At 38.3% G+C, this 22,922-nt stretch overlaps 1 protein-coding gene across 1 annotated transcript in view; it reads left to right on the top strand.

Moving 5' to 3' along the window:
- Nucleotides 1-22,922, top strand: part of ajap1 (adherens junctions associated protein 1) — a 52,596-nt gene that overhangs the window by 25,688 nt on the left and 3,986 nt on the right. Inside the window, exons 2-5 of the mRNA XM_005800142.2 lie at nt 57-817; nt 20,529-20,616; nt 20,757-20,999; nt 22,649-22,777. Coding sequence (XP_005800199.1) covers nt 57-817; nt 20,529-20,616; nt 20,757-20,999; nt 22,649-22,721 — 1,165 coding nt within the window. The 3' untranslated portion in view covers nt 22,722-22,777. The remainder of the gene's footprint in view (nt 1-56; nt 818-20,528; nt 20,617-20,756; nt 21,000-22,648; nt 22,778-22,922) is intronic.

Raw genomic sequence — 22,922 nt, 5'->3', positions numbered from 1 at the left:
ATTTTCCTTATCAGTAAAATGACATGTCTCATTTATATTTTGTGTTTTCTCTGCAGTTCGTCTGCTCTGAGGCCAGGCAGCTGTGTGGGGCACTGGGTCTGGATCCTGCTGGCCATGACTCACCTCACCTTGGACTTCTCTGTGTGCAGCCCCCTCAGCCCGGGCCTGGGGATCAAGCTCACACCTAAATTGGTTGCTCGCTCCTGGCCTCGGTTGCAACCTCTCTGGGATATGCCCAACAAGCTTCACTGGAGGACAGTGGGCCCATTGGCGCGTCGACTCCTCCACCCCGTTCCTCCACCTCAAGAGAACAGGGCAGGGATGGGGCTAAAATGCAAAGGTCAAATGCACCGGAAGTTAGCACATAGAGGACAAGCGGCATGTAAGGATTGCTGGTCCAAATACTCTCAAACAGAGCCAAGTGATCCTTTGGCTGGGATAGTAGAAACTCCAGTGGCGTCAAGAGGAAAGTTGTTAATTAGAGCCAGGAGGCAACTCAAAGGGAACAGCTACAACAAGCTTCAGGAGGGCCCGAATGCTACGGTGAATACTAAGGGGACTACTACGGTGCCTAGTTTCATAGACTGGGGACCCACAGGGACAGATAGCAATGATGATGACAGCAAAGGAGAAATCAATGAAAGGCTATCCACCAGGGCCTCACTCACGACAGTGGCAACAACTACTGGCACTACTTCAAGGGTCTCCGAAAGGACGTTCACTGTGGTGACCTCAACACAGTCCAAGAGTACCACTAAGTCCTCTATCAGCAAATCAGAGACTGCCAAACCACCAAAGCCATACGGGGACACACCAGGTAAGACAAAACGACTATAAAACAAACAGTTTAGTGTGGATTTTATGGTGGGTTTTAACTTCAGTCCTCGAGGGACAGTTCCTTGCAACTTTTAGTGTAGATGTGTCACTGCTTTAACAAACCTGTCTCTAATAAGGTCAGACCATTAGCAAGACTCTGTTGAACTTTACATAGTGAGGAAGTAATTAAATTATTTGGTTCAGGTGTGTTGGACCAGTGACACCTCTAATTGTTGCAGGACACCGGCACTCGAGGACTAGAGTTGAAGACGCCTGGATTAAAATATGAACATTTCATCTAGCTGTACTTCAACAAATTCAACACATGACTTCAGTGCAGAAAAATATATTCAATAAATGTATTTATTAAAGTAAATAAAGTTGTCTTTTCAGTTGAGCATGGCTGACCTGAGCATGGCTGAGGACATAAAATAACTGTTTAAACCTTGTATAAGTTTCAACCTCATTGATTAACAATTACAACTCATTTATATGAAGAATTGTCAACTTGCAGTGGTCCAGATCACTGTTTGTATACCTAATTCAATTTCCTTTGGCTTGTTGGATCTGGACCAAATTGTACTGAGTGGTGACCCATTCCAATTTTATAAACACTTGGGGATTATCACAATTTGTTGGTTTCTGCGTATCTACCTCCATTTTGAGAAGGGACCACAGGTTTTTAATGTGGCTATGACTTGTGGGGTTTCCTGGGCATCAGATAAGGATTCAATGGTGAATTCTTTGAGATGCTTCCTTCTTATTTTTGCCTTTTGGTGTGGAGTTAGATTATACTCAGATAAGCACCAAATGCTGGAAAGAAGTCACTCTTAGACAAAGTTTTTAATCACACTTTTTATTCCTGGTACAATCATTGTGCAAAATTGTGTGTAAGGCTAGTCCTCTGAATGAAAAACATATTAGGACGCTTAAATAATGTGTGAACATGACCAGCACAGTGGTAATGTTCACATTCACATTTTATTCTTGTGACGAATGATTTTTGAGATTATGTTCTGTAAATTCCAGGACACTGGACTTCTATACAATGGTATTCAAAAGAATCCCATCAAATAACAGGAATACACTATTCTGCCTCATGTAAATATACAACACCTAATATAAACCATAAATCTAAAAAGCTTATGAAATGGCAGTGGCAACAATATTAACAAAACCCTATAGATAAGTGGGAAGAATGGGACTGGTGGCGTAGAGGACACTGTTCAAATATGTCCATAATATTCTGAGTAAATGCTAATTTTAAGAGTTTCCTACATTCACGTTGACAGTCACTAGGATGCTGTTTCTGTGAGCAAAAGATGCCCGTAGCTGTTTGCATCACACCCGTAGTCTAAATGTAATTGAAGCCACCAGTGTATGTTATTTTAGTATATTTTATTAAAATTGTGGTGAGTTGGTGAGATAGGTGAGATACAGCAACCTATAAGTCTTAATTTCGTTGCAATTTTGTTGATTTTAACATTCCTCTCCTTGCTGTTTGCTGTCTGACTGAGGGGATCCTGGTTAGTCAAAGTGACCATTAAGCAGTGAATTGGATCAAACTCACCAGATGAAAGAGGGTTGGACTAATGCTAATCTTTCCTTGCCATAGAAAATATGCAGTGATAATTAACAGAGGCTGTGTGAACCTGTCGGGCTAGAGGGAAGAATTATATTCCTTTGGATAGAGAAGCAGAAGGAAAAAGTTTGTATGCCCACTTTTCAAAATGGAAGAGTTTGGGCGTCACATGATGCAGGCATCCTTTATACAGAGGCCGATCTCAATGCGGCCGTCCCAAGTTTGAGTCCCGTCCTCGGTTCCTTTGCCACACATCCCTCCACTTCTCTCTACTCTCCTCCTGTCAGATTACTGTCGAATGAAGAGTGGATGTTCCATGCGCCCCATTATTTATGCACCATTGCGTGGGTCCACAAACCAATATGTGTAGGCACTTATGGTAAAGTATGTGCAAGTAATATTAAAAGGTTGTACAAAAATTGCATAATTACCCAGCTATGATTCAACACCAACAGTCTGGTCCAGTCTTCCTTCATAGCTTCAGAGGCTGAAAGTTTGGTAACCAGAGCTATACACAAGCAAAAGAGAAGAAAAATATTCCGCTGCCCATCTTTTGTGCAAACTTCCTGCTGAGTTTCTGGCCCTGCCGCTTCTTTGTTGCCCTTCCTGTCACAAGGCTGTTGTCCAGAAGTCTTCATCCCACTGTGTGGGTAGATATACTCACACCCACATTGTGCCAATGCCACCTAGGCTTTGCACTGGTGTCAACTTGACTCTATTGCCCACTACTTAGTAGGAGGCCATCTTGGCACTTGCTTGACACTGGATGTCTTGAAGCCAATAAGAAAGTATAAAACATGTTTCTGTCATAATGCATACTATTCAAACTTTCTTTGCTATGGCGTATTTCGCATTTAATCTGTTTAACAATGTAAGAAGAATATTTGTGTTAAAAATAAATTAAAAAAAGATTGAGATCTGTGTTCAGCCACAGAGTTCATCTAGATGTGTCTGTCTGCACAACCACAAAACATCCAACAAACGTTACATTTTGCCAAATGCCGTCATAAAAATCATCAAAAATAATCTTCAGTGCAGCTTTTAAGCACATGACGTAGTTTGTCTGCGCATGGGGAGTAAAGGAAAATCAAACAGAAGAGCAGAATTCAAACACACAAGATTTTGCAATGAACATGGACATTAATGTTTTCCACGGTTTATCTCCAGTTACCACATGTTAATATAAAAGATGCACAAAACTGTTAAACTGTTGTTGACTTTAAAATATAAATGCAATTTTTTAAAGACAAGTTTTTTAAGTTAATTTATTGTGAAGCATGAATGTGCAACACTTGCTGCATTTCATATGGAAGCTTGCTGTAGGAGCTCCCTTACGCCCTTGACTACAGTGAATGCTTGAAATACTGCACATGGCCACGGGCGACATTTATGGGCAGCCCTCTGAGCAGAGGCAACCCTCAACAGACAGCCTCTCAGCCTGACGTTTCTGAATTAACGTTTCATTACATTTATGAGGTACATGACTTCTTCATAGATGTAATGATACATAAGTTATGTTCAACATCTTATCACACAAACTGGGCTAATTGAACATTTTCAACACGGCGCAGTAGCAGACGTGTCGTAAAACTGGCCACTGAGCAGCAATGGTAGATCCAGTCTTCTCTTTTTTTTGTTGCTATTGCATTGCTGCTTGTGAACATGTAAAGAATCAGCAAGAGAACATATGATTTGTTATAAAATCCAACTTTAAAAAACATCTTTAAGGCTAGAGGCATAAATATGTATTCCATGACTGTGATTGAGCTGTGTATAATGAATGCAAAATGGCAGTAGTTAATGGTCTTGTCAGCTCTGTTGTGATCTCTTGATTTTCCCCTGATTGGGAGGTTAGTGTGAGGCCACCTGTGATTCAAATGATGGCTTGATATTGTTTCCAGGAGGAAATTAGTTAACACGGCTCCCTGAAAGCTAACAGAGGAAGAAAGTCGTTTTTCTCTTTCCAAGTGGGTGCACATCATTGTTCCTGTAAGATCGCAGTTTCTCTTCAGGGCTTGTTTCAAAACTGAACGATTGTCTGCAGAGGACTTTGTCTTCACAGCATATTATCTCATGTTTGTGTCAGATTATCCCCAAAAGCAAAAAAAAATATATATATATAATTACCAAACCAGCAGCACGGCTTTGAATTGTTGTGGAGACACTTGCGAAAGAAAGCCTTTCACCTAATTTTTTTTATCTCATTTGACCACTTTTTGAAAACATAATATTTTTGATTCTTTGAAAATCTGATTCGTTGACTTGCCTTTTAATGAGAATACTTACAATTTTAATTTGGAAAACTCCCACAATGAACATTTTAACACTTAAATAATTTTATTCATGTCTTTGTTTTTTCACATCGTGAAGGAAACTTTGAGGTGAGGTGGGTGAGTAGTAGGAGGTTTTCCAGCAAAAATGTGTGAAATAAAAAGATCTGTATGTAGCCACTTTTAGCAACTCTTTCATTGTGTATGAGGTAAAAGTGCAATAGATATTATTGTAAGACCTGCCCGTTCATTTACTGTTTCCATTACCTGAGTTACTTTGACTTTATATCATTTCATTCTTTGACGCTAAAATCGAGTTGTTGTTTACATACATGTACTTTGTTCCAGTTCTTTTTATTTATTTTGGAGTAGAGCTAAGGTGGGGTTGATTTATCCTGATATTGAAATACCTGCTGATACCAATATTTTCTAATCGAAAACTTTTATCATTAAGCGTTTAATTTTCTTTTTGGTCTTGTTTCATGTAAGCTAAAATCAGTACACTCCGTATAGTCTTTTGTGTAGTCATATTTATATCTTCAAGGTCAACAAATGTGTAATTGTTGTCAGAATGATACATGCCAACATCTGGTTTTTCTAAAACTTCTTGAGGAGAAAAGATATAGTAAAATCTGCTTACCTACTGCCAAGCAGCATCACAATTTCCTGGTAACAGTTTTAACTTCAGCAGCTTTTCTGCAGTGAACGGTCATTAATAATTCATTTGAAGAGGCAACATTACACTGAACTTGTTTGATTAAGTGGCTCAGTAAATTAGGAGAGAGTTTTAGGTAAATTAAGTCTTAAACAAATGAAACTGACATATTTGTTTTCACAACGTTTATTAGTAATTGCTTACTTAGTGCAGTTAGCATTGCTAGCTCCAGATTCCTACATTGCCTTTAAGTCTTCCACTAGGAAGTATCTCTAAATCCTGCTTGTTTCGTGACAAATAGTGTTAGAAGGCTTAACTTGACTAAATAAATCAACTTGTGGTCCAGTTAGCCTTCCTGTTGACAGCTGATGCTCCCTGTCTCTTCTCTCTATAAGACTCAGTATTCAGGGTTCAGCTCTTTAGATTTCTTTTCCCCAATACTCTGAATATTTACCCAAAGAACATCAGAAATAACTGTTTTTATTCTCTCTTCACTGAATGCTCATTTCATAATAAAGTAATTCTGACCAGCAGATTGTCCAATGGTTTTTCTGGTCTTCCACAACAACCTCTCTAAAAAATCTGACATATGCATTTGTTGAATAGTATACGTGAGACGTCAGTAGGTACGATATTGTTCAGAAATGATTCACAGTAATTCTGATAGACACCACCAATTCTGTAAATGGCCACATATTTCTGTATTTGTCTATGTTTGTGTGCTGCACCCAGTATTACCTAAATATTCTGTGATTTAAAAAAAAAAGCAAATCCATAAGACTGCAACGCTGAATGCGGTGTGGTTAAAAACTTGGGTGCACCTAACTTTTGTGCTGGTGCGCCAAAGAATAAAGTTTACCACACCAGTATAACCAGCACAAAAAAGTTAGTTTAGAGCTCTGCCGAAGCTTATTTACAAAACTACAGTGTCATATTTAGTGATTAAATATTTAGAAAAACCTGTTCAGAGACTGCATTTGACTGCATTATATTAGCTTTGCGTTGTCCAAACTGAGATTTTCTAATTTAAATCACCCTTTCCATTCACGTCTTCACAAACCCCTGCTGATCTGTGATCAGTGTGCTGCAGGTATCAGTTACATCCTTATGAAAACTTTAATCACCTTTCATATTAAGACTAACAATATAATAATTCTATACACTGTGTATTGAATGATGTAGTAATTCATCACCTTTTAATTGTTTGAGGTGAACTAGAAGCTGAAGATGCTTAGATTGATTTGTCACCGCCATGAAGGACAAAAACCCCAAAATCCCAACATCTGTAGCATTAACAGCTGCAGTCTGAAGTTTCTTTAACTAACTTGAGACTTCGGTAATAAATATGAAAGGTGTTTGCAGTTGTTCAGTGTTTCAGTTTTGATCATCTGCATAAATATTTATCCTGCTAATCATATTCTGCTGGTTATTTACTTCATCCCACCTCAGGATTTTTTTTTCTGCCTCCTACTCCTGTTTTACAAAAAAAAATTCTGTTTCACTTGGTGTTATGCAAGTTTTATTTTAAGACTACCAGCAGCATACATTTGATAAAACTATTTTTCATTTTTACAAGCGGACAAACATGTACTTTTTACATATGCATATATTTTGCATAAAAGCTTTGACTTAAAAAATGTATAAGAGCTTAGACCCTGTGTCAAAAGGAAGAACATAAGAGGCATATATCTGTGCAATAAATAGCCTGAATACACTAATTCACTATGACTCATAAAAAGAGTAAAATCATTGAAAAATGGAATATATTAACAGTTAAAAATGTACAAAAATATCATATTTCTGATCTGTCTGTATATTTAAATGTAGAAGAAGTCATACAGAAGTCAGATGTGGAGACAGGGCCTAAACAACTGACAGCAGGAATTTAACATTGTGCCAGATTTTATTCTTTGCACATTTAAGACGAAAGACATTATAGCTTGTAGTGTTTTTATTGTGGCTGTCATTTTTATGAAGAACCTTTATGGTACTAGATAATATCGCGTTTACTAAGTTGAGTAAAAAGCATTAAAACAAATGTATCTCTCGTAGAAGCAGCATAATCTAACACAGGAAATAGTAGAAAGATCCTACTTATTATTTTCACAGTTTTATTCAGTGGCAAAGTGAATCCTCTGTTATGACATAATTATTGCAAATTAAATAGTGCTACAGTTACCTCTAATAATTTCTATAAAAACAGATTCAGTGATTTTCTGTTTATACATTACTGTTCTATGTTTATATACATATATAAAATAAGATGTCTTTTACATGAAAATGGGAAAGATTAGACAACATGCTGTTTACATAAAATAGAGAAATCACAAAATCTAGTCAGTGTTTATATTAAGAGCAATTCTTACTAAGTTTAATTGAGACGAACAAAACTGAACCAGGTCCAATATTTATCTTTCCATCACACACATTGAACATGATGGTAAGGGAGGTACCACAAGCCCAACCCACGCCACTCGAGAATACCAGCATTTTGGGGTTTCCATAACAACTACTTATTGTAGGGCTTTTATGAACATCTTTACCGGGGGAGCAGTAATAGTGGAGAGTGCTGTACGTTTTACATTGAAATAAAAGTGTAAAACGGCAGTCTTTAAAATGTTTCATTGTCCTTTCTGCTTTTCAGCACATATTCCACTGACACACTCCTGTTGGTCAGTGGGGTTGATGTTACTTATGAGCAGTTTATTATCACAGTCAAGAGGTCTGGTAAATACAAGGTGTAAATGTTTCCTAAACCATCTGGGGAAAAGGAGAAAGATTCAGGATTTATAGCAGAACGGCAGTGTAGACAAATAGCAGAAGAGAGGAGAATAATAGGTTGTAGCTGTTAGATTGTTGACTGCGGAAAGATCATTCAGTTGATGTGGCAACCTTAAAAAAAAGCTCTTTCACTTAAGCTCCTGGGGGTTCTTTATTAAAGCAGTAGTTCAATAAATGAAATGCAGTTAAAACCAGATGTTCAAGAGAGCTGTATAAATATGTCAGACATTGAAAATAGATGTTTTGTCTTTTAGACAAGCATCTGGTTTCAACTGCACGTTGAAAAGAATGGTAGTAGCATTTGAATGCTAGTGGAACAGTACTGAATGCATCAGTGCATTTCAGATTTTGTAGTCGGATTTTGCGCTGCACCTTTGTTCCTTTAAGGATTTGGAATAAGCAAAAGGTTCAGGCTCCTTTTAAATATGAAAAAGATGTTAATGTTTCCTCGTCTTACTAAATAAATTGTCTTGATTTTTAAAATTAGACGCATAACCTCATTCTGGTTAAATAGCGGTAGCAGGCAGTGTTTTGATGCAGATTATATGCTGTCTGATAGAGTAACAGACGAAGCCTCATCTTAATTCAGATGAGGCTCAGATGAGGAAGTTCATTTGACCTCATAATCGAGAGTGTTTCAGGGTGAAGGAATTAATTTAAAACATTATCTCGGCCATCAGATCAAATGAATTTTATGATTTGTTGTTGTTTTTTTTTCTTTTTTATTGCTTGGGATTTTCACAGTTCAGGAACTGGTTTGTTTTGGTTTAAAAACCGGCCATGTGGTGACACAGAAATAGTCCCTCTCACCACGCTCCATGTGTGAGTCATGGATGCTGTCTGTAGGCTAGGGCAACATCACTAAAGAGCCGGCCTGACTCAGCACCTGTTAGCATCAAACTGTTTTGTCTCCATGCCCAGACCTGTTGGAATATATATTCAGAAGGGGTTTTCCTTAAAAATAAGTAGATCAAAGTTAATAATTCAAACATGCATAAGATTTTGTTACGCTATCAGCTGAATGACTACCACTAAAAAAGCAAGCCACAACATTTTTGCTAAAATTGATTGAGAGTTTCTGGAAAAGGAGTTGGGAAATGTTTTGCTTGGAGAAGAAGAAAGTGCACTTGGAAATAAATGATCTATTTGTGAGTCTATCAGAACAACCTCCAGGCATTTTTACACTTAATTTAGTTGAAGGAAGAGACAGAAGGCTGTTTTCATTTTTCTTTTTTCTTGGTTGTTTTTGCCTTTACTATAATGAGATGCTTTCATTGAGTCCGCACAATAAAATGACATCTAATTTCTGCTTTTGATTCAAGTTTTGACACTTTGTCAAGTAAAATGCATCTGTAAAAGTGTTTTTGCAATTGAGGTTTCAGCACGCTCAAACACGTGTGCCTGTTGAAGAGATTCAGTTAGTGAAACTCGGATTACAGAGAGAAACAGGAATTAATGTGTAAAACGTTCCCATCTGCATGCGTGACAAGATGAAACCACAAAACTGTTGGACATTTTGGCAGAATCTATCTTTTTGTCAAGGGCTTAAACTGATTGGCCAGAATCACTTGCATCAAGATTTTAATTGCTGCGTTACCTTCAGAGTTCTTCTGAAGCGAATGCAAACTCAACAACTAAAAGTAGAATATCACATTGAAGCATTTAATAAAAGAGAAACAGTTTTAGCACAAAAATCTCAGCTTAATGAAAAAAGTGTGCTTAATATATGATACCAGGTTATTTTTTAGATACTTGTCTGACAAATCACAACATGTATTCTAATTTATTGAGTATGACTGAATTAATTCCAGAGTTGAGTTTAAAAAGTTTCTTACACAAGTGAACACCACTAATCTAAGTGGAAAAATTGAAAAGTTGGCATTTTGTTGCTTCCGGTAAGAGGGTCGAGATGTTTTTATAGCTGTTTGCATGTTATTTTGGTGGCAGAACATAAATATCTGTACAGTTTCACAGTATATAATAAATAACATAAACTGGACATTTGTTTTTATGTTAGCTATTGAAGTGTTTGAAGTGTTACCTATTAGCTAAATACTTACACTCCTCAGCATAAAGATGTATTTCATTGTCATATTGGATTAATGCAATTTGGGGCCAGAACCCATACTTAGACAATGTCGTTAATTATTGTTTTAATTGACTGAAGGAGCTTCAGTCTTTCTTTTAAAGAACAGCAGTGACTTTTCTCTATAAAAACTGTTTTCACAGAGAATGCAGGACAACATAATCAACTCTTTTATGCTCATTCAAACTATTTCAAAAATAATGAAAAGTCCTTTAATCAGATCGGTGTCCTTCAGAAAGCAGCCTTTGCGAGCTTTCTGCCTCATTTAACTAGTTTGAGCTATTCCCTTGCACATCATCAGTCAGTACATGCATTGAAGTTTAATGACTTGCTGCCTTCAGTGGGTGTAATTCTTCAATTAGCTGATTTCTTGCCACAGGCCAAGCCCAAACTGAGAAAGAAACACACAGAATACAGTGTTGGTGATAATGTGTGTTGTCTTATAATAATTACTTGCCACTAGTGTGCATAATAAGCATTTTGAATGTCTCAATTAGGTAGGATGAGGCAGGAGAGGGGAGGGACGGGGGTTTGGGATGCTGCAGCTCTGAGTGGATGGCTCCTGTTGATCCTGCTTCCCTGGTGCTCAGGTCATTATACAGGTGGTGAGGAAGGAGGGGGAGGAGGCGGGGGAGGGTGGAGGCGTTTAGTGCGGTGGTTCCAGATGCTCGCTGATTGTTCTCCGTTTGAGCTGCTTGTAACTCCGGCTCCCCTCTACTCCACGCAGATGGAGCTGTCAGCTCCATTATGGATATGAAATGATTAAACCTCCAGTCAGCAAACCACTGCTGATAACTTAGGTCTTGTTAGATGGTCTGTGGCATGGGAGATTAAATATTGCAGCTTTTATCAGAGTAAGTAAAACCTTGATATTGTTCCTGGGAGTCCATAAAGCCTGAATGTCATTAGAAGCAAAGCACACTTTGGTAAAAAAAAAAAAAAGAAAAAAGCTATGAACATGGTCACAGTACTCAGGTAGGCAATGACCTTTGAATAATGCTTGGTTCATAGTGAGGGTCTCATATTGTGCTAAGTATATATCTTCCAATACCACCCAGGACACCTGGTTATATTTTAAAATGGGGCATCAAATTGATCACCAGCCTGTAATGTTGATAAATGACAGAATAGATTCACTGGTAAAGTTTAAGGGTAGATTCACACCAGCCCTCTTTGGTCCGCTTTAATCAAACTCTGGTTTGTTTTCCTGGAAGGTTCAGTTCTTTTGGGGAGGTTTGAATGTACAATGAAACTGATGCAAACCAAAAAAAAGTGAACTCTGGTCCACCTGAAAACCTTGGCTTGGTTGAAGTGAACTCTGGCGTGGTTCGACTGTGTATGTGAATGCCAAGCGGACATTCACATGTCCGCTTGGCATGTGAATGCTTGGCATGTGAATTTCCTGGTTTTGGAGACCGCTCCAAAACCAGGAAACGGACCATAGTGCAGGTGATTCCGGGTAAAACCACAACAAACGTGTGAGTCTAGTGCAATGGGAGTAATGGCTTTTGGCCGTTTGCTGAAGAGAAATCCTATAACTGATAAAATCTAATGCTTCTCCAGTTTGTTTACATTTGGTAAAGAAAAGAATTTCATTCATGTATTTGTCATTTGTTCTTTATAGGATTTCGCTCATTTGACAGCACCAGCTGAAAATGTAACACATGTTGCAATGCTGGTCCCCGATCAGGCTGAGTCTATCGGACTATCGGGTGTGAAAACATCCTTCATACAGTGGACACTGACTGTGAAACCCTAAAATTAAAATAAAAGTTTTTCATTAAAAGTCAAAAACCAAACTATTAATTTAACACAGCTGAAAGAAAAACTAATGTAACTAACTTCAATGAAAACTTAGACTATCATCTGAGTTTGTTTATCTTAACTTTCTCATTATTTGGTCAAAATGAGACAAGTGAACATAGCTAGCATTAGCATTAGATAAAACACGAATGCTGTCTGAGGTGAACATACTTGTTCTGTTAGTTGAAATAATGTAAATAAGACATTCTATTTCTTAGTCCGTGTTGTAAACGTGGCTCAGGGAAGTTCGACAGAAAAAGGCGGTCTGTGAAGGATGAGGAGGCTTTTTCTTCTGTTTTCTCACCCATCGAAGTGGGTCACAGTTTATGACTAAATGTTAAAACCACCCAACTTTTAGCCCTGCAGCATAAACCGGGCATTTCAAATAATGAAGTAACCCGGCAGGTTGTTTTTTTTTTGTGTGCATGTAAACTATGTTAAGTGTTTCATAAATCAATTTCTAAGAAAGCTGGCTGTGTGAACATTGTAAAGCAGCATTTTGACCTCAGGTAGACCCGTAGAGGCGTACAGTACAGCCTCTTCAACAGCCAAAGACACAGAGACGGAGAGAAACCACTTTTCCCAACAGTTACCATGGCAATCCAATAAAATTGCCATAGCTCTCGGGATTGACTCACGATAACGTGGGTAAAATGAATCTTTTTCTCAAGCATTAAATCTGGACTTAAATGCTGATGCCCGGTGACAGCCGAGCAAAGTCAAACCCTCTGTCCCTTATTTACAGACGACTCCGCTGAGAGGAGACGGACGGGCCGCAACGAACAGATGTCACCTCACTTTCAGTCTCTGACTCCTTCTTTCTGGCACATCTGCCTCATAGACACAAACTACAGATGTCGAATGAGAACCTCTGGAGATTTTGTTTATTTCACTCTGATAAGTTGCAGCAGAATATGTTATGTTAAAAGGGTTTTCTTTATATTTATAAAACAGGGCTTTGGAAGGAGATAAAATCAGGAACTCTCCAGTTGCTCAATTTGTTCCTCCTGCTGTTTCAAGTTGGGTTTTTTTCTGATTTAAAAAAAATAATTCCTTTTGAAATCCTGACAGCACAGGGTGGCTGTTTGTAGCAGCATTAGAAGCAGTGGCACTTCTCAGCCCTCTTAAAATTGCTGTTATTCTCATTTGTCTGCTGTGTGATGAGCTCTTGAGTGTTCTCCCGCTATTTCTAATGCAGACTCAAGATGAGTGTATCTCCCTTTATGGGGACTATCATTGAGGCAATATACCATGGCTGTCCCGTTTTCTGCCATTTTACCATTTTGCAACGCAGGCTGCCTGAATTATACAGCAATGCCTTTGACACTGAATGAAAAGGCATTTAGAGTAATTGTATCTGATCTCTCCTTCTCGTTCTGCCCTGTGCCTCTCTCTCGCTGCTGCTGCTTTTGGCAATGAGTGTTTTAGATTGCTTGGTTACTCAGTGGAAATCAGCCTAGATTGACACTTTGACATTAATGTTAATTGGAAATTCTGGGCTATCAGCGAGCAACCTTTGACGGAAGTCTTCCTCCACCGTCCCGAAAAGGTGCCAGGTTGCAGGAAGGAGGGCGTTGAGGCAATCACGGTGAGGTCGCGCAGCACATTAGCATGGACTGAATATTCTTTTGCAAATGTGCTCCCTGGTTTGAGGGAGTGAAGAGGTTCATGCTCTTTGAGCTGCAACTCTTTATAGTGAAATTAAATTCTTATATTTTTCAGGAGCTTTTTTAAGCAAACAGTAGTCGCGTGTTCATCACAAATGTGCGCAACACTTTGTTGATATTCCGCTCAAGTCGAAAAAACACAATTTCGCAATTTTGCGGCGTTTCCATTGAATAGGAAAAGTATTTAAAATTGCATGTCATTAAGATTGTTCTCGCAATAACACGTTTTAAAAACATGCTGCGCCATCATCCTCCTACCACTTCCCATTGTCTTCTTCATCTTTTCCATGAGTAGTAACATCCGGTGGTTGATCACAGGATGTGAAAAAGGTTTTTTTCCATTGCAGCTTTGCAAAATACATTAATTGTGAAACACCTAAAAATCTTACATTTTTTGTTTTCAAAAAAATTTGGTTTTTTCAAAATGTATTCTTGTTTGTTTAATTGTTTCTTAATTGAATGTTTCCATTAAATGAATTTATTTTCATAAATCCAGTTTGTGTGATTTTAAGTGGGAGTCAGTACTGTTGGCGTCATGTGAAGAATGATTGATACTGAGACAGTTCAGCATGCACGGGCAGCAGTAACTCATACATGCATGCCAGTGATTCAATATAAATTTAATGAGAACATTATATCTCATTTCCAAGAAATGTTACTCTCGATTTAATTAATAGTAGGCACACGCCGGCATGTATGTGTCCAGGGTTATAAAGGTTGTGGTTTCGAAACCACAATTGTTTGTTTGTCAAACCAGACCTGCAGTTTAAAGACCTTTCGAAGCGAAGCGACAGAAAGTGCTTTAATTAGCGCTTTTCCAGCGCAGCCTCTCTGACCCTCACCTTCTGCTGCGCAAAGGCATCAATCTGGCTGAAAATGAGATTCTAGACTTTTCCATTGTTTACACAAAAATAAAATTGTATATGTTTACAAATAATTACTGCTAGAACAAAAGAGACAGTCATGGTGTGGAAACCAAAATCAAAATAAGCACAGCATTAATGCGGGAAATACCACCTACCCATTACTCTTAATGCTTTTATGACTAGAGTTTGGAAGGTGTAAGAAGCGTTTGGTAATTTTGTATTTCTGCTTGGATTCAAAATCAAAATATACCTATAAAATATGGCATAAAGAGCATTATTGACAATGTAATAGCCAGTAGTAGTCAATATGTTATTTCAATAGCAACAGTCTGTGTAAATAAAAGCAATTAGATTAATTTACATTTTACTTTGAAATCTTTATGTGAGATCATGTTATTTTTCTCTCAAGCCACAAGAATCACCACACAACGACTCCCTGTTCAAGATAACATCTGAGTACGACATTTAAGAAACTGCTCCACACCAGCGTTATTCCACACGTAGAGCTGAGAATAAATACTGTAAATAAAAACAATGAAAACCAAAAGTAATTTTAACAACAGTATAGATTGATACTTAATGTTTTAAACAGTGGCATCACACTGAATTGCCAAAATGTTGCCTTTGTTTACAGAAAATAATAGTTTCAACTTATGATTTGTTAACATTACCATTTTAACAAAAAACCTAACATTTATTTTCTAACATGAATCTATTCATGTTATATAAAAGCCGTAGCTTGGCATGTTTAATACCAATGGGGTTTTTAGAGGAACTGGAGTTATGAAGTCTTCTCATTAAAAGATTACCACCATTATGGCGAGCTGAACACATATGCTCTTTTGAGACTTAGCCCGTTCTGTGTCATTTTTGATTTGCTTATTGTGTTCTGTTTTAGTTCTTGTTCAGATGTTATCTCATAGTTTTCCTCAGTACCTTAGTTTTCTGAATCAGGTACCATGTGACGTTCGTGGCTCAGCATGCCTGCTGTTTTCACCTTAGTCCCATTTAACAATTATGGATGAATTTGGATGCGACAAACACAGGCACATTGGCTGACTTGCAACAGATGCTGTTTGAGGAATGGGGTGACGTCCCACATCACTGTGTGACCAAGCACAACCAGCTGTTGTGGTTGACTGTCACGCATCACTGAGGCCACTGTTTGTTGAATGGATACATTTTCCTATTCCCAATCTGTCTAGCTTCTTCAGCTTAAAATAGAGAGAGGATTTGGAAGTTTTCCTATGGGCACAAACCAGGCAGTGAGCAAAAAACAAACTCAGGTTTCCATATAATTTCTCCTTTTTACCTCATGTTCATTCTTGAGCCAATAAATTTTGACAAACAAGATGCATGCTTTCATCACTTAATATACTGTATGAGCGTTACTTTTTCAAACTTAATTCCTTTTTGAGAGTATTGCGCCATATTATAAAAATATATGAATGGCTTACATTTTTAGTTTTGGCAGAACCTCAGAAATAAAACAGCTGTGCTTTGTAGTGCAATTTATTTGGGCAAATGTGAAATTTGGACTAAACAGGCAAATTCTGGTAACGCTGGTCTCAGTCTCAATGAACGCTTACGTACAGCGGGAATGCAAACAAAATATCAGTTGAGGCAAAAGGGAGGAAATAACATCCCCTCTAACGATGATTTACAGACATACGTAATCTGAAAACTTTTAAATCCTCACTCAGCTTCTGACCAAACTAGTCATACTCTCTCGCTCTCTGCTGGTTTCCTTCTCTACTGCTCCATCCGTCTCATGTGTACAGACCAGCATGCCCAGTATGAGCCTCGTGCTCATACTGGGCAGCTTTCTTGTGATAGCACTCCAAACAAGCAGCAGTTGCGAGGAAAAATGTAGAAAGTTTTAGTTTTGGCATTTAAAAATGTTGTTGCTGAGAAGTAAAAATGAAGTGTTTTCCTTCTGAAGCAGGATTTTGTTTGCAATGTTTAGGAAATACAACAATAGAAATTAAACGTATTTCTCTTTACAGCAAGCCGACAGCAATAAGCAGCTGAAAGGCAGCTATTAATTTACTTATTTCACCTGAACATCATAGTGGACCTGGCTGGCTCGTAGTTTCAGGCCACATTGTTTAAAAAAAATTTACTTTTTCTATTTTGTCTTTATTATTAGCCTCCTACCAGTTGCAACATGTGTTTCATCTTTTCAAGGGAGGATTATTTTCACGCTTGAATTGTTTTCCTTTGAAAATGACCAGGTATGAAGAGGAGTCCTACTTAATTGGTAGAAAAGTTTAAGTTGTCTAAACAGTACTCTATTTATGCAAGCAGAATTCATTTCCATGGTTGCAGGGGAGATTTAGCGCCTCGAGTTTAGTCTCTTTCAATAGTGCTGTTGCCTGACTTTGCCATAGACATGCAACCACGGCCTGACCTGCTCATTCCTGTTTCAACTGATTTAGATTGTTTTTTCTAACACATAAAGTAGAAACAGTGCCTAAGCGTACACACTGTTGTTTAAGGCATTTGCAGGCTAGAGAATAATGGAAAGTTATACCTGTGTAGCTTTTATTGAACAGAAAATAAAACCGATTCCTTTTCGGGATTTGATTTGGTGATCACAGATTTCTACAGGAAAAATGTCTGGTTCTCAGATGCGTTTCATTGATCTGTACGTCTCGAATCAGAGGGTTTTAATTTGTATTTTTTTTATTACAACAACATCCCCATGGTCCTCAGCCAGTATATAATGAAAATCATGAAACAAATGTGTATGTAAGATGCACTTAAAGATATTTTAGTGGAGAATCTGGTAGAAACTAAGCTTTTTAGAAATTGCTTTTTTGTTGATCTGGGCCCCGTCTTCTCAGAGTTCTCTCAGTGAGCTCCTTCCTGTCTTACTGTAGCTTAGGAGTGATTCAATCAGCTGCTGAGAGGGACTCTGAGCGAGGTGTCCGCCGAAATTCCTATCTCAGTGTGGGGGTGTGGTTGAAAAACCAAAGACTATTAATTCTGGCTGAGAGACATCGTGAGGTTGATTCCTGATGCAGGAGCAGGTGGTTGATTAGAAACTAGGTGCAGCTGTGAGGGAAGGCAAGTAACTAAAGTTGATAAGAGAAAGTGGGAACAAAATGGCTGTTAGGATACACAGGGAACATGAGGAACAAGTAATCAATCTAAATACAGAGACGTATCCCAGAATCGTGACAACCACCAATGCATCTCTATGTTTTTGACAGTAATTTGACCTAAAAACACCTTACCAGGTATTTTAAAACACCTTACCAGGTATTTTAAAGTAAGGTGGATGCCAAAGGTTATTTCTTCAAATCCTTACTAGGACAAAATTATTTTATATCCACAGGCCAAATTTGGCTCCTTCCAACTGGCAGCCATGGGTGAAAACAGGACTGGCCTCTTAGATGTGTGACCGCTGTGCTCTCTGAGAACTTTTAAATATTGCTGCTTAGCAAATTGGGTTATGAGAGGTCTAACGTTGTGTTTGTGTGGCTTAGACTCATATTTTCAGCTTCATTTGTTTCATTAAGGGAGTATGCAGAGATTGTATACATATTTTGGCCCCAAATGGCATCCTGATGCAACTCTTAATGAGCTACTCTGACTTAAGTACCCTGACTAAACTGCACACAAAATGTTCTTGTTTACCAGCTGTGTCAGTCAGCTTCCTCTTATCAAAATTAATAGAGCAGCTTCCACTGGAAGCTGGGAGCAGAAACTAATTTACCCTTATAATGTGTTTTAATCAGTTACTGTTTTACAGGGAAAAATCTACTAAGTGCAGCTTTTGATTTAAAATCCACCATCTGGAAGGTTTCCCTTTTCAATTTTACATCAGTGGAACACAAACAGGATTCCCATCAGTGGACACCTCGACTTTTGATTGAGTTCAGAGAAACAGATGCTCATTTGTAGCCAGATTCCTCCAGCTCCATCATCACACGGACACAGAAAGAGAGAGGGAGGCGGAGGGCAGAGATGAGTGGGTCGTTGAAAATGCAAATGCCGCGCCAGAGAACTAAATGTGCTTTTGTCATGACGAGGGATTTGATCGCGCTGGGAAGGTGAGGCTTCCTGGACCCAGCCAGAGATATTAATCCAAGCTTGACCTGGTCTGATTTTTTTATTTTTTTTTCAAAACTCGTGCTCACAGAAGGTTGCTATCTGAGAGGGGGGCTGTCCAGGCAGCAGGGAAGCTGGGGAGAGGTTGAGTTCTTTTGCCAAACTAAAGAGCAGCACTTCCTTTTGAGCGTTTTCAGAAGACAAATTGGCTTGGATCAACAGCTAGGCAGCTGGCTGATGGAGAGGTGAGATGTATATGGCCCACATGGGCATTTTCATCATAACGGCTTTTCTTTTTATTTATATATTTTGTCCCCCTGCAGTATGTCACCTGCTGCAGTGTGTCATTCTGCCCTATTTGCTCTCATGCTCTATCACTCACCCACACAAATACACCTTAAAGTACAGTGCAGTGGTCCTGAACTAATCCTCCCTTTAAACACGTCCTACACAGTTGTGTTTGTCGCTAACTGCCTTTGATAATAAAAAGGAGAGAGATCTCACTTCAGAGTCTGAAAATAGAAAACGAAAAGGATGTTGCTTTTTTAGATGTTCCCATGCTGTTTAGAATAAGAAACAGCATGGGAACAGTCATTTTTAGAACATTTCTAGAACTAATTTTATGGCTTTTTGCTGTCTGGAACAGATTTATAATCTGGGTTGTGTAATCCTTTTGAGTTGATCATCAACAGCGTAAACAATGAGCATTTTCTTGTTTCTTTCTCTACTTCAGTAGTAGAGAAAGTTCAACCTCTGTATCTGCTGACCTAGGTTTTTGTGCCTAAAAACCTAGGTCTGGTCACTTCTGAACTCTGATGTGTGTCAGAGTTCACTTGTGCTTTCACACCTCCCCAAACAAACTATCCTTGGCAAAGGAACTACTAGAGCTTGATTAAAGCAGACTAAAAATATCTAGTGTGAATGCACCCTCAATGTCCTGCTAAATCATTGAGATCTCTATTAACACCCCTGCCATATAGATTTAAAAATATTTATTTATTACCAAGCTATTTCTGTCTTACTAGAGTAACTAATATTGCTTTGGAATGACCCAGCCAGAACCCAAATTTTAATCTGAAGAAAGCAAAAGATTTTGGTGATGGGAATTAGACCTAAATCCTTGTCATTCGGAGTTGGACTGTTTATTAATGATTTCTCCATTGGCTAATGAGAAGGGTACAAGTGATTTTAATTCAGTTTTTTATGTTTACTTGGAGGCTATAAAAATTAGGGACTTTATGTTTTACTTCACAAACACGTCCCCTTTATTTCAATTCTATAAAGGATCAGTCTTTTCATATTATAACATTTATAGTAGTACATTTTGTAGAAAGATGACTCTTAAGAAGAAACTAAATGTGACCCAAACAGCTCTGGGGAAACCAAGCAAATAACTGTATGACATGAACCTCATGTATAGATGAATACAGAACCTTAATCCATATGATCTGATCAAAATTATGTTTTGTTGCTGAATGTGAAACCATATTTTCCATAATGTTTTGCCTTGTTCTTTAGGTAAGAATCCACTGTTGTCTTCCTCAAACTCCCAAAAGTTCAATTATTTTTGTTTCTTTGCTGCCTCCTCAATCTGTCACCCTTTTCAAAGAACTCAGATTACCTTTCAGGCTCTGCTTTTCATCAGATATTTCATGTGATACATCGGATAAAAAAACATTTGCTTCTACTCAAAGCTTAAATGAAAGCCTTCGGGCAAAAGCTGCTTACTTTGAGGTGCGCAGATGTTACAGCATGACGGTGCTCAGGAAGTGGAACACTTGTTGGAAAACTGATTTTTGAGTTAGATTTTTTTTTAGGATATTATACTGTTTCTACAGCTATCTGAAATACCTGTAAACAGCCTGTAAACTCTAAGGTATAGTGTACACAACTTTAAACTAAATATTTTCTCTGAAAATCACTGTGAGTTATGTTTTTTCTTGCAGGTTTGGCAGTTCACCAGATTATCACAATCACTGTGTCTCTCATCATGGTGATCGCAGCCTTGATCACAACACTCGTCCTTAAAAACTGGTAGGAAAGATTCCTTTACTTTTCACTCACAGCACCTTGTCAGCAGATCCGCTTCTGTTTTAGAGAATCTTACTAGCTTAGTCAGAGGTGCGAGGTATGATTTTATGTTTGTTTCTTGTCTTTGGTGCGTGTTTTTGTAGCTGTGCGCAGTCTGGAAATGGCCGCCACAATAGCCATCAGAGAAAGATCCACCAGCAGGAGGAAAGCTGCCAGAACCTGACAGACTTCACGCCGGCCCGCGTGCCCAGCAAGGTGGACATCTTCACTGCCTACAACGACAGCCTGCAGTGCTCACATGAGTGCGTACGGACTGCCGTCCCCATCTACACCGATGAGATGATCCAGCAGACACCTGTGTACAAGACGGCTTACAATGGAAACAGGTACGATGGTGGAAATATGACTAAATGAAAGAGGGAAATAACTTTTCTGCTTGCTTGCCAGAAATAGTGTTGAATGCACTTGAAAATATATAATCACTTGTGTTGTTGGTGTCAGGACCTGTGTTGTTTTGAGTTTTTGATTCTAGTCTCATTATATCGTTTCTTTTTTTTGATTAGACCACCCTTGTTTCAGTTTTACACTAGTTCAGTCCTTAGTTATTTTAGTTTGCTATGTCTAGTTATTTGTGTTCGTTTCCCTAGTTACCCAGTTTGTGTACTCTCCCTCGCCCCGTGCCATTTTCTCTCTCTTTCTCCTCATACCTGCAACCCATTTCTGACTAGCCATCTGTTCCCTGTTCAGTAATCAAGCTACACAGTTTATCTTCAACTTATTGCTGGTTCCTCCTGTTAAATCCCTTTTTTTTCTGATTTACCCTACTAGTTGTTCTTCCTGGTTTTTGTGTCTTTTGTTCTGCTCTGGCTCCCTGTGATTCTTTTTTTTTTGTAAGTTCTTTGTTCTCCATTTTTATTAAAACTTCAACACTACTTGCCGTATCTACCTTGCTCCATGTGGGTCCTCCATTACCACAACACATCATGACAGTTGGCGTGTGATTTCTAAAATGTGATGAGAATACAGTACCCTCTAATATGGTAAATAAATCAGTCTTTTTAATAAATCAGTATGATCTCAATCTAAACATCTGTTTTTTCGCTGAAGGAAATCTTTAAGGAAAAACCTTACAAAATCCAAGGGAAATTATTGGAATTACTATTGGAATTTTTACCAATTCCTACAAAATAAAAGTGAATAAATCAATTCTTCAAGTTGGGTGGAGCAGATTGTTTTTGACAGGAACTATTTATTATTAATGCATGACTTCCTGTATTCATTGAGTAGAGAAATGCTGTAACACCAGCTCATTTCTCTTACCCTAGTTTCTAAATGGCAAATATTACAGTGCATTATATTCAAATAAAGTAGATGTGCATTGATCTTCATGAATCAGAAAATGACTCAACCACACTTAGTCAGGATGATGGGAAGGAAAATATTGATTTGGTTTATAGATTTAGGGCAAACATAAGCTTCCATTTTTCTGTCTGTTTTCCAAATAATAAACGTGCAAATTCTTTACAACCACGTTAAGGCACTTGTATCACTTTATCCCCAAGAAACTGATAAAACAATTTACATTTTTGTGTCTGTATTGATGATTCTCCCATTATGTGGACAATGCAACATTAAATTGGTCTTATGCTGACAATTTTTATTGTCCGGGTGACGTTGCGGGGTAAAAGACCAACAATGATGACAAATTAACAGCTGTACATCGGCAGTGACGATGAAAATGATTAATTTAGTGTCTATATTTAACAATCACGGTCACTGAAAGCTTTTTTACCGCTTTATTTTACAGATGTAACAAAAACACTTCTGATGAGTCATGCAGCTCTTTTCAGTATCTGACTGCGACAACATTATGCTGTTGACAGAGACGTTGAAGGCTAACTAGGGGCATGATTAGACCTTAGCGGACACACGCTAATAAAATCTCTGGGGTTAAAAGACATGCCTTAGCTCGGTGTTTCATTCACTTCAAAGTCAATTTGCTTAATGATCTAACTGCCTTCGTTTTACCCAACAGGCCCTCCCCCACCGAAAGACAACTGATTCCTGTGGCCTTTGTGTCGGAGAAATGGTTCGAGATCTCTTGTTGATGAGCTTGTAGGCTTTCACTCATTTACCGGGAAAGACTTCATGAATCCACGCTCTGGTGGGTACTTTTCCATGTTACCTCCTCTTACAAACTGTCGAGTGAGCTTCAGCCGCCTCAATCCCCTGTGGTAACGCTGCCCCACTTTGGGAATTGAGAGGAACTTGGCATATGTTTGTTATTTGTGACATAATTGTGGATTTTT

This window comes from Xiphophorus maculatus, chromosome 1 (genome assembly GCF_002775205.1).
Source record: "Xiphophorus maculatus strain JP 163 A chromosome 1, X_maculatus-5.0-male, whole genome shotgun sequence".
Lineage (NCBI taxonomy): Eukaryota > Metazoa > Chordata > Actinopteri > Cyprinodontiformes > Poeciliidae > Xiphophorus > Xiphophorus maculatus.
This window is presented reverse-complemented; position numbering and strand designations above follow the sequence as displayed.